Below are 19,657 nucleotides of genomic sequence, written 5' to 3' on the forward strand. Positions count from 1 at the left end.
TCAGGGAGAGTTGTTTAAAGAGAGCTATATACTAAACTGAATAGCCTCCCTTTTTGTCCAAAGGTTACCAAAGGAGCCTGCAAGAGCCAAGAGTGTGTGTGTAAATGTGCACAAGGATATTTCCCCTCAGAAAGGGCAAACAGAGAAACCTTTCTGCCACTTTGCAAAACTCTAGCACAGGGAGCAAAGGAGGGAAAAAGCATACATGCCCCTCCCAAATGCTTCCTGGATTTTAACTGCTGCTGTATCTGGCTGAAAGTAGTTTTTAAGTCATTCATCCTGCCAGACTAACAACCCTTGTGAACACAGCAGCTTGTGTTTGGGAGCTGGAGTGCAGCTCCTCTTCTACATGAATTCACTCACCTGAATAGCTTCACACTACACTCCACAATGAGCAGGAATGGAAGTAGCTTCCTTAGCTATTAGATAAATTACCCTACTGCACAGCCAGTAGCTGCTGCCTTCTAATGATGCCTGTGGGTATCTGGAACTGGATCAGACCCTCAATTATTAGGGAGTGAGCGAAGAGAACAGATGGAGAGAACAAATTATACATCCATATTGGCAAAACAACTGACAAAAAGCTGACAGCATTAATTCTGTTCTTGTTGGTAATAAGCTGTAACATAAAATGTTATAAGTCAAAGTCAACACAGAGAAACACAAAAACTACCCCTCTCACATGTCTTATCTGGGGAAAAAAAAAAATGCAGAGACTTTCCACAAAGCTTGAACATTTCATTAAATAAAGAATAGCACTCTGGCCCCAACTGAAATTATCAATGCCTAAAAATTAACAAATAACCAAAATAAAAAAATATGTGAAAATTCCCATAAATCCCAACTAATCCCACAGAAATGGCATAGAAAAAGGCATGGTTTGGCAACTATGGTATGACAGCACCTCCTATTTTGACAGGCAGTAACTCATAAGTAGAAAATAAATTATGTACAAAAGCAAGTGTTTGCAGTTGCAAAATAAAATTTCAGAGAATAGTGTATGATCATACCTAAGAACTTAGTCAAAAGTACAGCTAAAGAAAATAACTTCTTATTCTGGTCAAGATCTTAAAAAAAAAAAAAAAAAAAAAATCCAGGCTGGCACAATGGCATAACAGCCAGCTCTATATTCAGGGCGTGGTGTGAAATATTAAGGAGAACTCTGATTTCTAGACTGAACGAAGACCCATCTGAAATAAAATTACAGCTTTACATATTTATCTGGAAAAAAGCAGTTTCAAAAAAGAAGTTCAGGAAGTGCTAAACTGATTTATCAAGGAGAGTGGATTGCAATTAAGACAGAACTTTTGTCAAAAATACAGCGCGCCATACTTTCAAAAAGATTTATCCTGCAAAAGCCAGTTCCTGTCACTAACCTGCAAAAGAGCGGCGTTTTACGTTTAGCTCGTTGGACACACGTACTTCAGTGCACAGTTTCAGCATCAGTAACATAGTAATGATCATGATAATGCTTTGCCACAAAAGAGGGGATTCAAAACGCCTTCCAAACCTAAAAAAAAAAAAAAAAAAGGAAAAGAAAATATATAAAACATCTCAAAGATTATAAGTGTTGCACTCAGTTACTTTCATTCTTTGATCCTATCTAAGCACCTGAAAAAGGAAATCCTAACAGTAACAGGTATGAAAGGCTGAGGAAGGGGAAGTCGCCAGCCAAATCTAGATGCACATACAGTAGCTCAGAGTCACAATCCCCTTGCAGGAGTATCTGAGAACCTTATTACAACATCCCTGTGAAATGATCCTAGAAATTCTGAAACCAGAAGCTTAAGTCTTTGTTTGCAAAGCCAGCAGCAAACCTACTATTCTGAAACGAGAAGCAGATTCATTGAGCGGTCAAGGCAGTACAGAAAGACCAGAGAGTTCTGCCACATTAATACCAGTTATGTGTCCTCTCCACATACACACTCCATAGATTTCACAAGGACTTCTGTGCAAAACTTACCTCTCTCAAATTTTCATTTTTAAGGTCAAGTCATAAAAACAATAGCACTTGCCCTATAAAGAAATAAATACCCACAGATATTAGCTTACTGGGTTTAATATAACATCTTCGGGGGGGGAGGAGGTATTATGCCTTGTCTACCCGTAGACATCTGAGTGGAAAGACCAGGTCTGCAGAACACACCAATCAATTAATCAATTTGTGTCTAATTTGGACCAAGGTTGGGGGAAGTAAGGAAGCCCAAAAGATGTGGGAACCGAACAGACGTAATTTGTCCTCTCCTGCCCTCTCCCCTTCCCCCAGTTTAATTTCTGCTTGCTCGCAGATGATGCTTGGTGGGGACTACTGAGCCCTTCCTGTACGTAACACAGAGAGAGAGAAGTTGGATTGTGGCCAATCTTGACTGAAGAGCTTCCTCTCGTGTGGTTGTACAACGTTCTGCCACAGGAAAATGAGACCCTTCAGTGAAGACTGGTGATGCTCCAAGCTCCTCTTTCTGCATTACTTGATGAAAGCTCAGCAATCCCCACCAGACACTCTCAGTAAGTGCATCAGGGGTAAAGGGTGGAAGCTTTTCATATGCAGCCCTCAAAGTACATTACATTTCCAACAGAAAGGCTGCACACACATCACGGTGAGCTGCTTCTCTGTGCTCAGTTCTGCCAGGTTTTATGCCTTGAAGACAGAGATGCTGAGGAAGGGATTTGGTGAAAACACATTGCTATGCTCCCCAACTCCTTGAGCCTGCACCATGAGGCACGCGGGCTTTCTGAATTCCCCTCACAGCACAGTTACTGAGGCCATCCTCTGAGCACATCGTGCTGCTGGAGACCTCAGCCTCACAGGCATGGCAACCACCGCCCTCTTCTTGACAGTTCCTGTTATACACCACCTGGGCAACATATAATTTCTTATGCTTGGGCTACTTTCACAGCAGAGCTCCGTGTCAGTAAAAAGCAACTAGGTTCACCATCACACTCTCTCACACAATACTGCATTTCCACTATAGCTGTTTCACCAGAGATATTTTTTTGTTATGAGTCAACTAATAAGGAACAGGAGAGAGACTGAAAAGTCCTTGACTAGCTTCCTTGGAAATCTTCCTGCGCAGAACAGCCAAGCAGCCCACACCAATAAAAATGGCCAAGTATTTCCTGCATAATGGCGTACAGCTAAGGAAAAGTACAACAACGCCTTGAACCTCCACACCGCTGCCAAAGACACCACCAGTAGCTACTGGAAGAACAGCAGTTGCGTGTACCTTAGTCCCCCACTTCTTTATACCGTCGATGGTGGGCCACGTGAGAGCCATTATCATAACAAATTTGGAGGATGCTATGAGGAAGGAAATAAAGAAAACAACTGATGCATGTAATCACAAGCAGAGCGCTCTCTGCATAAGGCTTTCACTACACTAGGAAAAAATGCAGGGGAGAAGAACAAAGGTTTGGCCCAGCCTATGCCCCATGCCCATGGTCCCAAAGCTCACTCAGCCTGTGTTGTTGACTGTGGCCAAGTTCCCCTGAACTACTGGAATTCACTACTGTTATATTTGTCTGTTTTTCAGGGAATGAGGGGGGAAAAAAAAAAAATTAAAAAAAAGACTTACTTAGAATTACAGAGCAGTTAAAAATGTTTACACCAGGCTTAGAAAAACCATCTCCAATTACAAATGCATTTGCATGTAAAAATACAGTAATGCATTTAAGAGGGGCTGAGCTAGAAGCACAATAAGCTTGAAGCTATTATGATGGTAAATCCAGCGCAGGTCACGGCAAGGTTAGTTTCTCCCTGCTGATGAGATTATTGGCCGTTCAGTTATGGGTGCCTCACAAAAGTATTGCTTGCAGTATAAACATCCACCCACTACAAACACACGTAAGCATGGCCACCAGCTGTCTGACTGTAACAATTTGCCATCACCACAGCCTTATTGGAAATGAGACTGAAAGTATTGCTGCAGATCCTCTGCCCCTTAAAAACTGAAAAAAAGGCAAAACAAAACTCACAACACATGAGAGCTAAACTAGAAATTTAAAAATTCTTATAGGGACTTCAATCAATGCACACCACCTGTAGATTTTTTTTACAACCCTCCAGCCAAAGGCAAGGGTTACACAACAAAACATACTCATGTGAAATACATCTCCCCAAACACCAATCCCCAAGCTAAGTCTTGCAGGCAACACAACTCCCTAAGCTAGGTCACATCTACAGGACATCAAACAGCTGCCACGGAGACCAACAGGCAGAGCAAACAGGACGTGGCCTACACCACACTACCGTGACAACCAGACTGAAGGGAATAGCAGTGTCAAAGAACACTGTTGGGTTCTTGAAGCTTTAAAAGTAAAGCCAGAACACTCATTTTGCTCAGGATCATGGAAACAAACACCACTCCAAGCTGCTTACTCTACTTTGCATTGATATCAGGGCCTGCCAAAGCACCACTAATCCAGTTTAGGACTCCTGGTGCCAGCCTGAGCTAGGAGCACCGCAGGATGCCAGCCCTGCAAGGAGGGTGTGCTGGTCCCTCTTCTGTTTACTTTCTGCCTCACAGAGGTGATTCCTATCTTTGCCAAAGCAGGGGCCAGGAGGGGAGGAACATTAAAGCAGATTATGAGAGAAAGATGAAAGGCCTTAGGATACGAGAATGGGCTCACGGAAAAGAACGACTCTGAAGTCCTGGGGATGAGGCGGTCACCATCATTATTCTGCATTTTCACCACACAACTACAGCGTTATGTGACGTAAAGTGAACAACCGTGACATTTACAGTATTCAGGGAACTCAGGCTTCATGTGTCAGACTACCAAGACACAAAGAGTTTTTCACTGTTTACTTAATACTGTAAAAACAAAAGAACTCTTTTTTTCCTGTACTAGTCAAATGTGCAAATAAAGGGGGGGAGGGGCTTACATTTTATTAGTATCTCAACGGCCTTAAAACAACTAATGCATGTTCAGGGTGATGAAGACAAGGGAAGTGAACATTCAAGCCAGAGCAGAGACTACCTAGTCACGGAGAACACTAGGCAATTCCGTCGGTGTGACTCAATCCTGTTGCAAGAATCCTGCTATTCCAGCCCCGGGCCTACTCAACACAGCAAATACCGATTGTGCAAAAGAAGCCCAAACTATACCAAACACGAAAGGTTTGCTTATCTCCTTTCCTAAGACGTTTCTGAAAAGAAAGCTCCCCGCTCTGGGGCAGGGCCTCGCTCCTGTCCTCGGCCCGCACACGAGCGGGCCTAAGGCAGCACCGCCTCGGCTCACAGAGGCGGTTTTCTGGAAACCACCGAAGTTACTCCAGGCCTCGCCGCTCAGGGTCGGCGTTTCCAGCTCTTCGGGACGTGACAGGCTCCAGGCGAGATGGAGAGCGCGCGGGGCCCTGCGCACGCCAGCAGGGCCATGACGGATAGCCTGGTGTGGCAGCGCGGCAGCTGTCCTGAAAGACAGCCCATACAATTACGGAATTTAATCAGCAGGAAGAACAAGAAACAAACTAGCTTTACAACAGGATCTCCTGATACAACACTTTCTCCTTAACACGTAAACTTCCAGGACTTTATGGAGCACCCAAAACAAGCTTCTCACTTGGAGGTACAAAATCCTACTTTACCTTTACTTTTTGTACAAAAGAGCAGTGCATTTTATCCTTGCTCTCTGGCATTTATAAAAAGGAGGAGGAATTGCATAACGCTTTTGCTCTCAGTATCTGAGCAAGATTCCACCAGCAGGCCATATGTAACGCAATCTTTCAAAGTTGTAGTCACTCTGTCAGCTTGGTTTACAGCATCATCCCACCTTCCCCACAGGGTAAAAGCTGGCAAGGTCCATTTTAGTAACAGAAGTCTTAAAAGCAAGAGTTTCTCCTTCCCACAGGAGGTCCTACAGACAGACACCGCTGGCCCCATATCTGAAGCCAAAGCAACACCTGATGGCAGTGACCTGAGCCACAAGTAGCACTGTAGGTGTTACAGGAAAATAAACAACTATGTAGGAATCTTCCCCAGACAACAGCAAGTCCAACATTTTCCTATAAATTACCTCCAGCTGCATACTTGTCTCGGTAAACCTCTACTCCTAACGGGGAGCTTGTTTCACTGGCTCCGGCACAGAGAGCTCCCAGTTCTACCGACATTACAGTTTTCAGAACCCGCTTCGTTTCAGGTGAACTGACGTGGAATGGGTAGAGAGTTAGCTTTGCTCAAAAAATAACGCACTCCATAGTCTTCATCCTTTCCCTGACTGTCAGAACTTGTTTCCACAGTTTGTCTTAAGGCAACTATTTTGTAAGAACAACTCCAAAATTGGAAAGTTTTATTTTCCGTTATTTGGATTTCTATGGTATTGCTGTATGAGGTTTAGGCCAGTGGCCCACAGAATTGTATCTCGAAACTTTTGGAAAGAATATTGTCTTCCTGAAAAATATACAAACCATATTATACTACTACATAAAACACTTTATGGACTGCAAAACTGGAAAAAAAGTCCAAAAACCTCTGGGGATAGCAGGGAGCATAAGTACTTTTGGCTGAACTTACTCAAGATACAAATAAAAATGCTTACTGCTGACTTCTAAGAAATCTGTAGTTCCCTTTCCTCTAGCTATTTATTCTGATTTTAGTATTAAAAGAAACCATAATTTATGTCATCATAAGCTCTGTTTTAAAAAAGAAAAGGGGAAGAGAGGGAGAACTCACAAGTAAGTTTTCCTGCATCCTCCACCCCCAACCGATTACACAACTCTCACCCGCCTTCTTGTTCCTGTTCTTGATGATGACAATGCAAAGCTAATCCGCTGGCAGACTGCACGCCACATGAACCAAGAAGACAGGCCCGTCTTGGTCACAACTGAGTTCAAGTGCTACAGTGCGCTCTGAAGCTGGTCCACAACTTCAAAACAGCCTAGGACAGCTTAACCAGACGATTAACCACCTCAAAGCTCAAGCATTAGTAAGACTCAGAGTATGCCTTGGATATTTTAACAACCAGTCTTGAACAAGAAATCAGATCGTACTTCCTAGAGTTAGCTAAGACATTAGCTAACAAAAATGGTAATGAAGTGTTTTATTAAAAATGCAGCAGGGAAAAAAATTTATATCAGTTTTTTTTGAGCATGCCATACATCTTCATATGTACCGGAATTCCAAAGTTTTGCACTGGCTCTTCCTCTTCACCCGCAGCGCAGATCTTCTCCAGGCTGATCAGTCCAGAAGTTGAACTGATGGGAGAGTGAGAAACAATGACCTATGGGGCCTGAAGAAGGCAGACAGGAGAAGCAGCACTGACAATGGCAGAAGACTAGAACAAAGGAGCAGCTGATACCAATCATAAATCATGATCAGCAGCTACACTGTCACCCCAAAATAAGCGCTGCTTTGAAGCGCCATATAAAATTATAACAACAGATTATTACTAAAAATAAAGCTAACTTGATACCAACTCTAGTCACAGCACAAAATCTACTTTTCACACGGGTAAACGGAGACCTCATTGTGTGATGCTGTGAGCACAGACTGTCTACTCAAAATTTTTTTTTTTCAGAATCCTCTTTAAAAAGGCCAAAGATTTCACATACAGTCATAAACAAAGTGGAATCATGCCCACTGCTATCCATATGCAGTTTTCATTCCTGCAGACCAGTCTTCTCCCACTGCTTTTCCACAAAGGTCTGGCATATAACTCATTGTTGGAACAGAGCAAGGCCAAACACACATAAGTGAAAGGAGAAACGTCTCTTTAAAGATGACATTTTGAGACATTGTGAAAGAGAGAAGCATGAAAAATGACTTAATGGATAATGTGTTACTGTCATCACTATCAAACAGATGTTCTTCAAGCACACCCTAAAACTAAGGGATTAGGTGGGAGGAAGACAAGGAGGAGAGGCATTGCACTGAGTCCTCTTGACTTTAAAAGATGGCTTACCATTGGAGACAGTCTAATTGGAGGGAGAGAAACTGTGAAAACAGGTAACTGGAAATAGGATTGTTATCCTTGATCTCAGCAGTACTTCGTTGATTGGCTACTGTCACAGTGCGATACAGCAGCTGCAACTCTACTGACACATGAAACAATTAGAAAGTAAATCCTCTATTTGGAGGGGAGACAAAAGGTCAAACTTCACCCACTGCAAAACCAGACATTACAAAAAAAAAAAAAAAAAACCAAAACAAACAAACAAAACCTCTAAGATAACAAAGTACAGTTCTAGGAACCCCTGGAATCTGCCAATTCACAAATAGGAAATGAGGGAATTGCCCCCACAGCTGAGGTGAACAAACTATAGTAGAGCCATAGGGGGAAAGGTGGGACTGGGTCTGTTATGAGTGACAGAGATGCAGAAAGACCAGCACTACTCAAGAGTGAAAATACAGAGGAAATATGGCATAAAAAGCAGGAACTGTCTGTTCCTGTTGCCTATGCATCTGAAATACATAACATCCCACTCTGTGAGCCTCAAATTCAAGTAACCATGAAATTCAGGGAAAATCTGGAAGTAACAACAGAAACAAATTACAGAAATGTCTTTGAAGTTAAAAAAAAAAAACAAAACACAAAACCAAACACAAACAAACAAGAGCCATCCTAAGAAATAACTAAGGCCTGAAAAGCAACACTATTAGAAGTTGAAAGTTTTCAAGGTCTACCACTTTACTTATTTTTGGATCAGGGTGGAGGGGAAGTCAGGAGGGATGAGTCTGGCACAAATCATACGCTTAATAAGCAGGGGTAATGAAGAGAAACAAAACAATTGGAAACAGCAGCTATATGTCAGTAAAGTTTTCAGAAGAGAGACTTGGATTAAGGTCTGGACTGGTTTGCTAAAGGGAAGGGGGAGTAATCTTATCAACTGGTACTTTGAAAGTCAGATTGGGGAAAAATGATACACAAAGTAAAATTACCTGTAGGAACAGTTCTGTTCCAGCACAAGAATGGATCAAATTATTTAACATATTTAAAACAAAACAAACACCTTCTCATTCCCTCCAATGAATATTACATACATAATTAAAATAATTCTGCTGTTCATGTGAAATTACCTAGTGCTGTGTCCCAGATAATGCATCAGCCATAGGTGACAGTAAACAACTAATACAAAAACTGAATTGCCAAGCTGCTCTACGGGTGCATTTTAAACATGTTTACTGAAATGAGAGGCTCTTGCTCTGCTATCTTCCTTTAATCATCCATATGCCCAAGGATAATATCCACTCTCAATGCTGCTTTCACGACTTACTGGTGTTTATAATGAACTACCAGGGCTGCCTAACCTTTATAAGGAGAGAAGCAAAATATTCTCTCTCAGGGAACACTGAATTATCATTTTGCAAGTCTTCTTTTCTGTCTTTTACTTCAACAGAACTAGAAAGAGACAATTCATGGTAAGTACAGACAGAAAGGTTTCTGCAGGCTCGTGCCTGCAACGTTTCCCCATAGAAGTGGCTGTACCACAAGCCAGCAGCATGCCTTACGCTCCTCCCCCTGTAGCCAGAGACACCTAGGCACCTGCTGTGTTGAAGCCATTCCCTGCCATCACCGAGCTCCAAGATGACCAGAGCCTGCACAGAGCTAGGATGTGTCAGGGAGTGATACTATCATGTGGCTTAAATACTCACAGCGAAAAACTACATAATCTTGTCAATATAACTGCATTCTCTCTCTTTTGAAGTGTGGACAAATCTTTTAACATTGACATAAATCATAACTTTTCATTACTCCTATATTTATTCTTTTGCACATCTCCTAACTAGATATACTTAAAATCAACTCAAATTAAAGATTTTTCAGTTCTTCCGTAGTCCAAGTCTCATTTAACAGATGCACTCGCCTGGATACTGCCAGCATCTCCGTTCAGGTGCAAATCGTTTGTATATTTCAACTACCTCCAGTGAAACAAAAAATTAGACCATTTCTATTTCTCAAACTGTCAACTCAGGCTTTTCACTTCTCCTCCCCCTGCCAGTTCCTCTACTTCTCTTCTGCTCCGTGCACTTCTCACCAGGAAAACATAGGTCCAATGCAACACCTTGCTCTGATCTAGTGATGGCTCGTCAGTTTGACTGCCAGCTGTGGTCCCAAGAGAAGGTCCCCTGTTTTCTCCACTCCAGCACAGCACTTACACATTACATTTTGCTGCAGAAGAATCCAGGAAGCTCTTTATACTTAAAAGAGTCAGAGGAGCCTTAAAAAGAAACTGGAAAGGACGCAGCCCGTTACCTATCAGTTCTTTGTGGACTACAAAGCAGCATTTTGTAGTCAAAATAGTCTTAGAATAACTGTTCTTAGTTGCAGTAATTTCCCAGACTATTTCATCTTTGGTTTCTTAAGTACGCTCCCAGTGTTGTAGCATCTCTATTATAAGAAGTAATGAGGAATCCAAGTTAATAAAATTCATACACGGGAATCACGCCCTAATAACATCTTCTTTGTCCAGCAGCACAAGACCTAAACATGGAAACAACCTTGCTTTTAAATACTGAAAGCGGTGTTGAAAACAAAAAGAATCTGATTTGAAAGATGGCCCACCTTTTGCCTGCTTATCAAAGAATGAATATTTTCATCTGTAGTTGTCCATGGAGCTCTAGAAGTGAACCCTCTCCGAAGCCAGTTGGCATCCCGGGAAAACGCGAGAACATATGGCAAGTGTCCCAATGACGTTAATACTAACTAGATGCTAGAATAAGCGTGCGGGACCAGGGCCTCCATTGTGAGAACAGAGTTAGAGGGGCAAGGGAAATGTAAAATACAGCCGGCAAGGAAAAAGATCTGACGTCGAATAAACCTCTTCTCTTTACCAACAAGTTTAAAAGTCGCATCTTGGAACATCAGAGCACTGATAATCAGATCCGGCAAGGGTAACAGACAGCACTCGTGAGCCCAGTTCATTTTAATCAACGCAGATTCAACCCATTATGGAAAGACAGTATTTTGATCTTCAAGAGAGGGGGGGAAGCATGTAAAACACCACTTCCTCAAATATTCCAAATCAAAGCTTCACGACTAGCAAGCGAGTTAGAACCTGCAGCCCCGGGCGGACACGCACGCAGAAAGCCAACTTACCAAAAGAGTATCCGCAAAATGTTTGCGACCAGCAACACCAGGCAGACGTAGGTGGAAAAGCCCTCCGCGTTCTGCGTCCGACGGATGTCTCGGTACTGGGGGACGTAGGGCACCACGCCGCCGAACACCATGGCCCCCGCCGCGCCCCACGACACCAGCTGCCGCGCCGGCACCAGCAGCCACTCCGAGCCGCCCGCCTCCATGCCGCCGGGGGCGGGGGCGCTGCCCGCCGGCCGCCGCGCTGCGGGGTCGCCTTCGGCCGCCGCGCTCCGGCGGAGGGCGGCTTTAGCCACGCGCCGGCTCCTGCGGGGGAGGCGGCACCGGGACTGCGCCCTCTCTCGCAGGGCCGGGACCTGGGGAAAGGCACGGGGCGTCAGCCCGGCTCCGCTCCCGCCGCTCCCAGCCGGCCGCCGGGCGCTGCCGGACCGGGACCACCGCCCTGCCGCAGGCCGGCCGGGGGCCTCCCCCGCCCCCGCGCCCCCGCCCTCCCACGGGCTCTCCCACCGGGGCGGCCCCGGCGCTGGCACGGCCCGGGGGCGGCAGCCGCCCCCGCCGCGCCGCGGAGGAGACCTCCCGCTGAGGAGACCTCCCGCCAACGGCCGGGGGCGCCAGGGAGGGCACGGGCGCACGCCGCCCCCCCGCCGGCCGGCGCCCCCGCCCCCCCGCCGGGTCGTTGCTTTGAGGGGGCCTCCCTCACCCGCCCGCTCCCCGGCCCGCCGGCGGTTCCCCGCCGCGCCCCGCTCATCCGGAGCCACGCGAACACGGGCGTCTGTCTGTCTGTCCGCTCGGCCGCCCGCCGCCGCCGCGCCCCCCTCCCCACCTGCTCCCCGCGCTCCGGCCGCCGCCATCCCCCTCCGCCGCTCCGCAACTGGGGGGCGCGGGCCGGCGGCAGCGGCGGGCCCGGGGCGGCCCGTGACGCCACCGATGACCCGCCGCGCCTCCGCCAATGAGCGACGGGGCCGCCCCGCCGATTCCGCGCGCGCGGCGCCGCCGCCGGGTCCCAGCGCGCGCGCGGCCCCGTGGCGGCAGCGGCGGCCGCTCCGGCGGGGGCGGGGGGCAGGCGGCGGCGGCCCGTGGCGCTGCCAGGCCCCGAGGACGGGAGCCCCCCGGAGGCTGCCCGCGGGCGGTGCCGGCCCCGCCGCCGCTACCTGGGCCGGTGCCGCCCGGCCGCCGCCGCGGTGCGGCTCCCCGGCACGCAGAGGGACCGCCAGCCGCCGGCTCAGCTCCCCCGGGAAAGAGGCGGCGCCGGGCGTCCCTGCGAGCCCTTCCCTCCGCTCGCTGGCCCGAGGCGCTGGCCCGGGTCTTGCTGCCCTGTCTCCGCCTCCCTCCTTTCCCTTAAGAGTTGCGGGAAACTCCGTCACGCTGCGTGAAAATTACATTTCAGTGGCCCTCAAAGTCGCCGTAACTCCGTGCAACCCAGCGGTAATCGGCCCGTCTTCCTTCCGAGAGGGGGGGGGCTTTTTCCCACGACGGTACTGATCAGAGGTGGCAGGGGGAGGGAAAGCGTGCGCCTTCGAGCCGAAGCGGTCAGCGCGGCCTTACTGCTGCTTGCACCGGGCCAGCGGGGCAATGGCAGGTGCTGCGCACGCATGCTACGAGGAGATGGGTAGCGGGGCCGCTGCATCCTCAAACGGCCGCTCGAGGTGGTGGCAACCTGCAGCGGCACCAACAAGGATGGTTCGTCCGTCCAACCGTACACGTGGCTGCACAACCGTGGCTGCACAACCGTCTTCGGGGCTCGTTCCTTGGGCTCCCGGTAATACTGTCCTAGACATGTTGCTTCCTTCCTTGTACGTGCTGATCCAGCAGGTGAGAAACGCAATGGGTCTTCCTGCAACTGAATGGTGTACTATTTTGTGTCGTATATCAGCGACTGCCAATGTTTGTTGTGAGTCTTTAATGGAAAGGAGCTGAATTAAAAATAGAAAGAAATGTTTCTTTCAGGGCCTGTGAAGCCCCGTGTTTACTTCCTGCACAGCAGCACCTTACTCAACTGCAACCGTTTCTGGCACCTGGCAAGTTTTTGCGGCGTACATGCGGCACATGAACCTGCACATTGCTGCAGAGGGTATTTTTCAAAGGCCGTTTTTGGGGTACCATCACACAAACATCCAAAACAAGCTCCTACGTAGATGAGGTGGCCAGTGCTAACACTAGGACTCACCTTTCCTGCAGGGAAGTAGTAGCTCTGCTACTCAAATGAAGCTCTGCTTCAAGTCCACAGGCCTCAAAAGTTTGATTTTCAAAGTTAAAAATACCCAGTGGAAGTCTTTTAATTCTGATTTTTGGATAAGGAGCCTGAAGTTCTTGATTTCGGAGCATCTGACTCATTCAGAGAGCGTATAACAATCAAACTATGTATAAACTGCATAATTTATTATTTAATGGCTCATATTCCACATATCACTTGTGCGTTGTTATAATCATGCAGTTATGCCCACTTCTTTCCAAACTTTTTTTGGGACCCCTTGCCACATTATTTTTCCTTAAGCGCAAAGGTCTAAACAAGGCTCGGGCTGAAAATAAGAGTAGCCCAGATTAGGAAGCGAACTTTTGTTCATGTAAATACAAGTGTTTTGAGAAAACATTGAGAAATTATCTTGAGGAAATAGGTATTTTGAAGTAATGGTTACCTACATGGAAGAAACTGCCCAGGCGGACACCACTTCTCCAGGTTAGCTTCCAGAATAATTCCAGGACACTTTTAAGTGTATGTGATAACAAATTTCATACAATATTAAGATTCTAAAGTACTCAACTGGAAACAGACAACTGCCTTAACTTAGGTTGTTTGCCCTTACTTGATATCTTAAGAGTGCAAATGCTGAATTACGGCATGTTGCTGTGTGAATGTAGTTCAGTTTTGGCCACTGAAAACTGTCCGGGTTGTTCAGGAGTTAATCCACCGATGTAAGCTAAACTGACTAGTGATGCCAGGCGTTGGGTGGGGGGAGGAACGACGGGTTGGCTTGAACTCCTCGGCTGAGCAGCTGCAGAAAAGCTTGTGCCAGCCCCAGGGAGGGCCCGTTCAGGTCTCACAATATTCCGAGCAGCCAGGGGCAACTTCCTCTGGCAGTGGTGCCATCCGAAGTTCTCGCTGACTCCGGCATAACGTACAGCCCAGCACACAGACTATCCAGCCACGGCAGACCCAGCGAGGCTCCAGTAGGAGCGTCTCCTGGAGAAGATTTATCTGAAGCTTGGGAGATAACGGGTGATCAAAGAGAGTCTCGCCTCATCAGGGAGGAGTTCCGCAGCCCGCAGGTCGGAGCGCAGCCTGGTGAGAATGCTCAGCCTTGTGAGGCTTTACATCAAACTAGTTTTCTTGGGCTGGTCAGTAGTAACTGAGAGGGGGCTCAAAGGACCGCTTCCTTGGTGTGAAAGCAGAGCCTACCATGGAAACAGTACTGCTTCGCTGCCAGACAGCAATCCTCTGGTTTTGAGTGAGGAGAAAAAGAACAGGTGCATTTATTTTTCCCCACGGACTGGCAAAATTCCCCCTTTTAAAAAAAAATCTCCATTTGCTAGACTGCATTACCCATTCAGAAAATAGCAGCAGGCAGTATGTTTCACACCAGGTCCTTGAAGACTAATAGTACTCTTTTTATGACAACTGCTTAAGAGAATTGCAACTGAGTACGTGAGCAGCTCTAGCCACCTAGTTACGAACTAGCTCCTAGCAGTTAACATTTTGGTGACAGCGTAGTCCCTAAACCTCCAACCATAATGAGAGCTTTGGTTAATTCCAGATTAAGAAATCTGATAGAGATTATACCTGTTAAGAAATGTTCCTGTTGTATCTTTGGATACAGTTTAAGCAAGCTGAAAGTGGTAAACAGACTTGGGATGTTTTCAAAGGGATTTTAGCATTGGTAGAGGTGGTAAAAATTATTATATAAGGTTTAGTTTTGCAAATAGGTCCACTGAATTAGAAGAGTAAGCAGAGGCTTGTTTCTACAATTGGCTCCATGTAGCCATATTCCTAGCAGAAGGACACTAGGGCCAACAGGACGCAGGAATCAACCACGCAAGGCTGGACCAGTTTCAAGACTGAAGCCTGAGCTACTCTGCAGTTTTTTACAGGAGGAGGGGGGCTGTTGGTGCTTCACTTGTAGTTACTGCAGTAGCAAAAATAGCAGGTTGCTGCAAGTCTTCTAACCGGTCTGTTGTTCTGTCAATTGATTTTGAAAGATGACTATTAAATTTATTTTATATTCTACATTAGAGAAACGTTGTTGCATTGAAGCAAGCATAGGAAGTCCCTGCAAGACATAGGCGAAAGACACAGTGCAGATAAGCTCTAAGTCACTCCTTGAACACATCGCATAATAAATGTTGTCATAAGGATTACGTGAATTCCTACGGTAGCCAAATTCCCTTCAATTAGCACATTATGTCTCATTCTACAACTATAGTCTCAGTGAAATTAAAAAGAAATATTCACTGTACTGCTCATAAAACAAGTAAATGGGTCTTAAGTACCTTGAAATTGGCCATTCCTGCCAGGTGCATTATCGCTAAATCAGCTGTCCTCTCCACTTTTGCTTTTCTAAAGCAACCCACTGCAACTGGTGGCAGAAGCTACCTCCTGGCCCCTTCAAACACCGATGAGCCCCTGTTTTTGCAACCAATGGACAGAATCAAGCTAGTGTTAACAGGAGACACTGTTTTATTGCACATCTTCACTACTTTTTCTTTCTCCTTCTGCACTGGTCTTTGTAAACATAGAGCAGTGAGTATAAGCACAGGTGGAGCACCCACCGGCACGCAAAGGAACTCGCTCCGCACTTCCAAGGAGGACCTCTGACAAACGTGCCCAGCCTCCAAGCCCATCTCTGGGCAGCGGTGGCATGCTCTGCACCGGGGAGCGGGAGCAAGGACCACGCAGGCTGAGCTGATTAGACTCCTCTCTGTACTTGGACTGCTCCATCTCCACAGAAAAATAAAGAAAAAGCCCCAAACCAAACATGCTGGAGAAGCAGGAATCAACCTGACAGCTGGCAGAGATACATGAACCCTTCTTCAAACCATTACAGCTTTGAAACAACGGGCAAAGTTCACGCGAGTGGAGAAATAAACAAACAACATACCACACAGGCAAGAAGTTGAAGCGGGACTGCTTAACCCACAGCCTGTTCTTCTGTCAAACAGGTCCAGCTGACTAGAACCGTTTCTTCCCCACGTGCTCTTCGTATGCCACTGCGCGTGTGCCGTGGCCGCAGGGTCACCTCAGCCCGCTGGCTGCAGCAGGGGAGCCTGCAGGCAGCTCCCGCGCCGCACCGCCCGCTGCGCACCCTTGCCCGCGTCCAACAGTGCAGCCAGAAGTTCTCACGTCAACAACCTTTAGGAGGAGAGCTGTTTTCTTGTAAGAAAATATGTAATAGCTTGAAGGACCAGAAGCGAGGAATGTCTCCACAGATGGGATCCGCACAGCATGCTGCGGGAAAACCCATGCAGGTTCCATCCCTTGCTGAACCAACACACGGTGCCCAGTGTCGGAAGGGCCATAAGGTTTACTCACTATCTATATTCCTCTTTTTATTCTCTTATTAAAATGGCTATTTTATTAAGCCATTTTTTGTTGGACCTTTCTTGCCCAGATGCAGAAAGAGCCCTGCACCATCTCCCTCTCTCCCGCACTTCACCCCTCCCCAAGGCAGAATACTTAGTAATTACAGGATCATTGCGTTCAGCAAGAAGCTGCTGATACGGGGGACTGAGATGGGAAAGAGGGAGTGTGGTGGGTTGACCCCAGTCAGCAGCGAAGCCCCCAACGAGTCGGTCACTCGCTCCCCCCCAGCAGGACGAGGGAGAGAATCAGAAGGGTGAAACTGAGAAAAAAAAAAGCTCAGAGGTTGAGATAGTCAGTTTAATAAGTGAAGAAAAAGAACAAAAATAAGTGCTGCAGAGGCAATCACTCACCACCTCCCACCAGCAGACCAACGCCCAGCCAGTCTCCGAGCAACAGCGACTTTGGAAGAAACCAGCCGCCCAGCCCGTTTTTCTTGCTGAGCGTGATGCTACAGGGCCCGGCACGTCCCTTGGTCAGCCGGGGCCAGCTGCCCTGGCTGTTGCCCCTCTCACCCTCTTGCCCACCCCCAGCCTAGTTGCTGGGAGGGCAGAGTGAGCAACAAAGGCGGCCTTGACGCTATGCAAGCACTGTTCAGTGACAGCTAAAAGGCTGGTGTGCTATCAATCAACACTGTTGTGGTCACAAATCAAACCCAGCACCGAAGGGGCTGCTATGGAGAAAGTTAACTCCATCCTAGCCAGACCCAGCACAGGGAGTGAAACGCAATTTGGGAAATCCTTAAACTGGCTTTATCTCTGAAGAACAAGTAGAGGGTGCAAGTGCAGTGTCTCAAGTCTCACCAGAACTATCCCTAGCCTTCTCTGACTCATTTTTTCTCCCTCTTGAAGCTGTGGAGTGGCTTGGAAGGAGAGAAAAGAAAAATGACAGAGAAACTATAGCTTCAGCGTGATTCAGAATACCACCATGTGATCTGGAGTCAGTGCATTACAGCACCCAAACTATTTTTTCTTTCTCTGTTCCAAGACAAGGACAAAGTGCTTCTGGTGGCATTTACGCACTGTAGCACACTCCTGGTTTGCTTCTGTTGAGATAAGCTCAGCATCTGTGGTATGCATAAGAACATCTTCTACACATAAGAACAGAACAAAACAAATTTACGCTGCCCTTACCAGGTGCAAAGAGTGCAACAGGGGGGAAAAAACCAAAAAACACCTTTATTGTGTGAGTAACAATTGAGTCCAAGGCAATAATCTAGATGAGACGGACACAAACGTTGCAGCCTGATTTTTCTGAAACCCCAAGGAGCTGCAGTTATAGGTCTTTTTCGAATAATACAACATTTATCCCAGAGAGAAGCTGAACATCCTCACGTGTCCTCTGAGCCCCTCCAGCCAGCACCAAAAGTGGGAGCAGCCTTGGGGGGCCCGCCGGGACCCCAGTGTGACTTGAACGTGCAAACCTTCTGATCGGAAGCCAGCCGTGCTGCCGTGGCACCATGAGGCCGTGCCGCCGTGGCACCACGAGGCCGTGCCACTGCACCCCTTCCCCCGGCTACGGAGGGCCAAGTCGCCAGCGCTGCGCTGCCCAGGTGACACTTGTGCCAGCCTATGCTGGCAGCATCCCTTGGCACCCTCCGGTCCCTCTATGTCCTTGTCGGTCAAGACGCCTTTTGCCAGGCACGCTTGGAATACGCACCCACAAGACTCCTGCTGGCAAACGCCACGTAAAGCACTGAGCAGAGTAGGGGTGGGAGGGCCTCCTACAGCAGCCAAGCTGCATAAAATACCTGTCATACTCTTAGCACCCCCCTCTCTGCCGCAAATGTCTCACAGAAGAAAGCAAGTGAAGCAAGCAGGCCGCTGTCAGTAATGGTTTCAGCCTTAAAAGCACATTTGCAAAGGATCTTTGTTTCAGACAAGGAAGCACAATCTTTTTCGCCCAACAAAAATTGCCAAAGAATCAGATTTCCACACCCTTGGGTTTTTATATTACTGTCATTGCTCACTGATTCAAACCTTGCTTGTTACAGCACATATCATTTGTCCTACACCTGATGTTCCCCAGTGTTATTCCCCATGTTTGCCCAAATCCACCCATGTTTTCTGCAACCGTAGTAAGTGCTTTCCACTAATTCAAGGTGAATTTAAACTGCCTGTGCCAGGAAAACACTCCAGTTGTCTTCTCTGGGATAAATTATCTCTGAAGCTGCAAGGAAGCACGAACATAGCTGCAGTTTGCTCACAGGAAACTTTAGCCATGGTTCTTTACAGCTTCTGGAAAAGCAAAACATGCATCTTCAAATGAACCATTGCCTCCTTCACCCAGCTTCCAGCCTCTTCAGCACAGGCTCTTTTATCAAATTTTGTAGAAAAATACTCTTTCCGTCACACACCCAACACATGCCACATTTAATCTCTGTGCACAGAACACGCGCTCTGCTGTGGACCATGAGGGACCTGGAAGAGAGCCACAGGAGGCTGTGGGATCTGAACAGGTGGGGTCGGATCACCGCCCTTGTGCTGCAGAGGCTGCCTCGTCTCGCCCTCGCCGCGGAGGCTGGCGGAGCCTTGCCTGTTACACACTGCGTTTTCTTCAAGAAAGCTCCACCGTGCACATACGTCACCCAGCGTAAGGAGCAAGACTGCGGGACGATTTGAACGCAGCCTCCAGATCCAGCGTCAGGCGTGCCGCCCGTGGGCCACGAGGCCGCAGAAACAGACCCCGCTCCCTTTTCCGCTTGGGACAAACGCCTCCAGCTCCCTCCTGCAGCCTTTCAGGAGGGGAACTCCTGGATGAATGCTCCCCCACCCTCACTGTCCAAAGACAGTAGGAACAAGGCTGGAGCAGAAAGCAGCATGGGAAGTAGCACCTCCGACCAGCCATGCCTGGGAAACATAGATCGAGATTTCTGGATCGCCACATAATAATTCAGGCAACAGCAGCTAGACGGGCGATTTCACACAACCACGAATTACACACAGCTCTTCATGGAGCCGAAGGATGCCACCATGCCAGCCTCCGTAGTCGAAGCATCTGCAGCAGGCTTTCTGCTGCTCCTACATTTATCTCCAATGCAGAACACTTATAAGGAAA

The 19,657-nt window shown here is 47.5% G+C and overlaps 1 protein-coding gene across 1 annotated transcript in view; it reads right to left on the reverse strand.

Moving 5' to 3' along the window:
- SLC66A2 (solute carrier family 66 member 2) overlaps window positions 1–11,930 on the reverse strand; it is a 68,260-nt gene extending 56,330 nt beyond the window's left edge. The window contains exons 1-3 of the mRNA XM_082306230.1: window positions 11,852–11,930; window positions 11,032–11,384; window positions 1,377–1,510 (exon numbers count right to left, since the gene is read on the reverse strand). Coding sequence (XP_082162356.1) covers window positions 1,377–1,510; window positions 11,032–11,234 — 337 coding nt within the window. The 5' untranslated portion in view covers window positions 11,235–11,384; window positions 11,852–11,930. The remainder of the gene's footprint in view (window positions 1–1,376; window positions 1,511–11,031; window positions 11,385–11,851) is intronic.
- Window positions 11,931–19,657: the final 7,727 nt, after the last annotated feature.

This window comes from Platalea leucorodia, assembly GCF_965183815.1.
Source record: "Platalea leucorodia genome assembly, chromosome: 1".
In the NCBI taxonomy this organism is placed as follows: Eukaryota; Metazoa; Chordata; class Aves; order Pelecaniformes; family Threskiornithidae; genus Platalea; species Platalea leucorodia.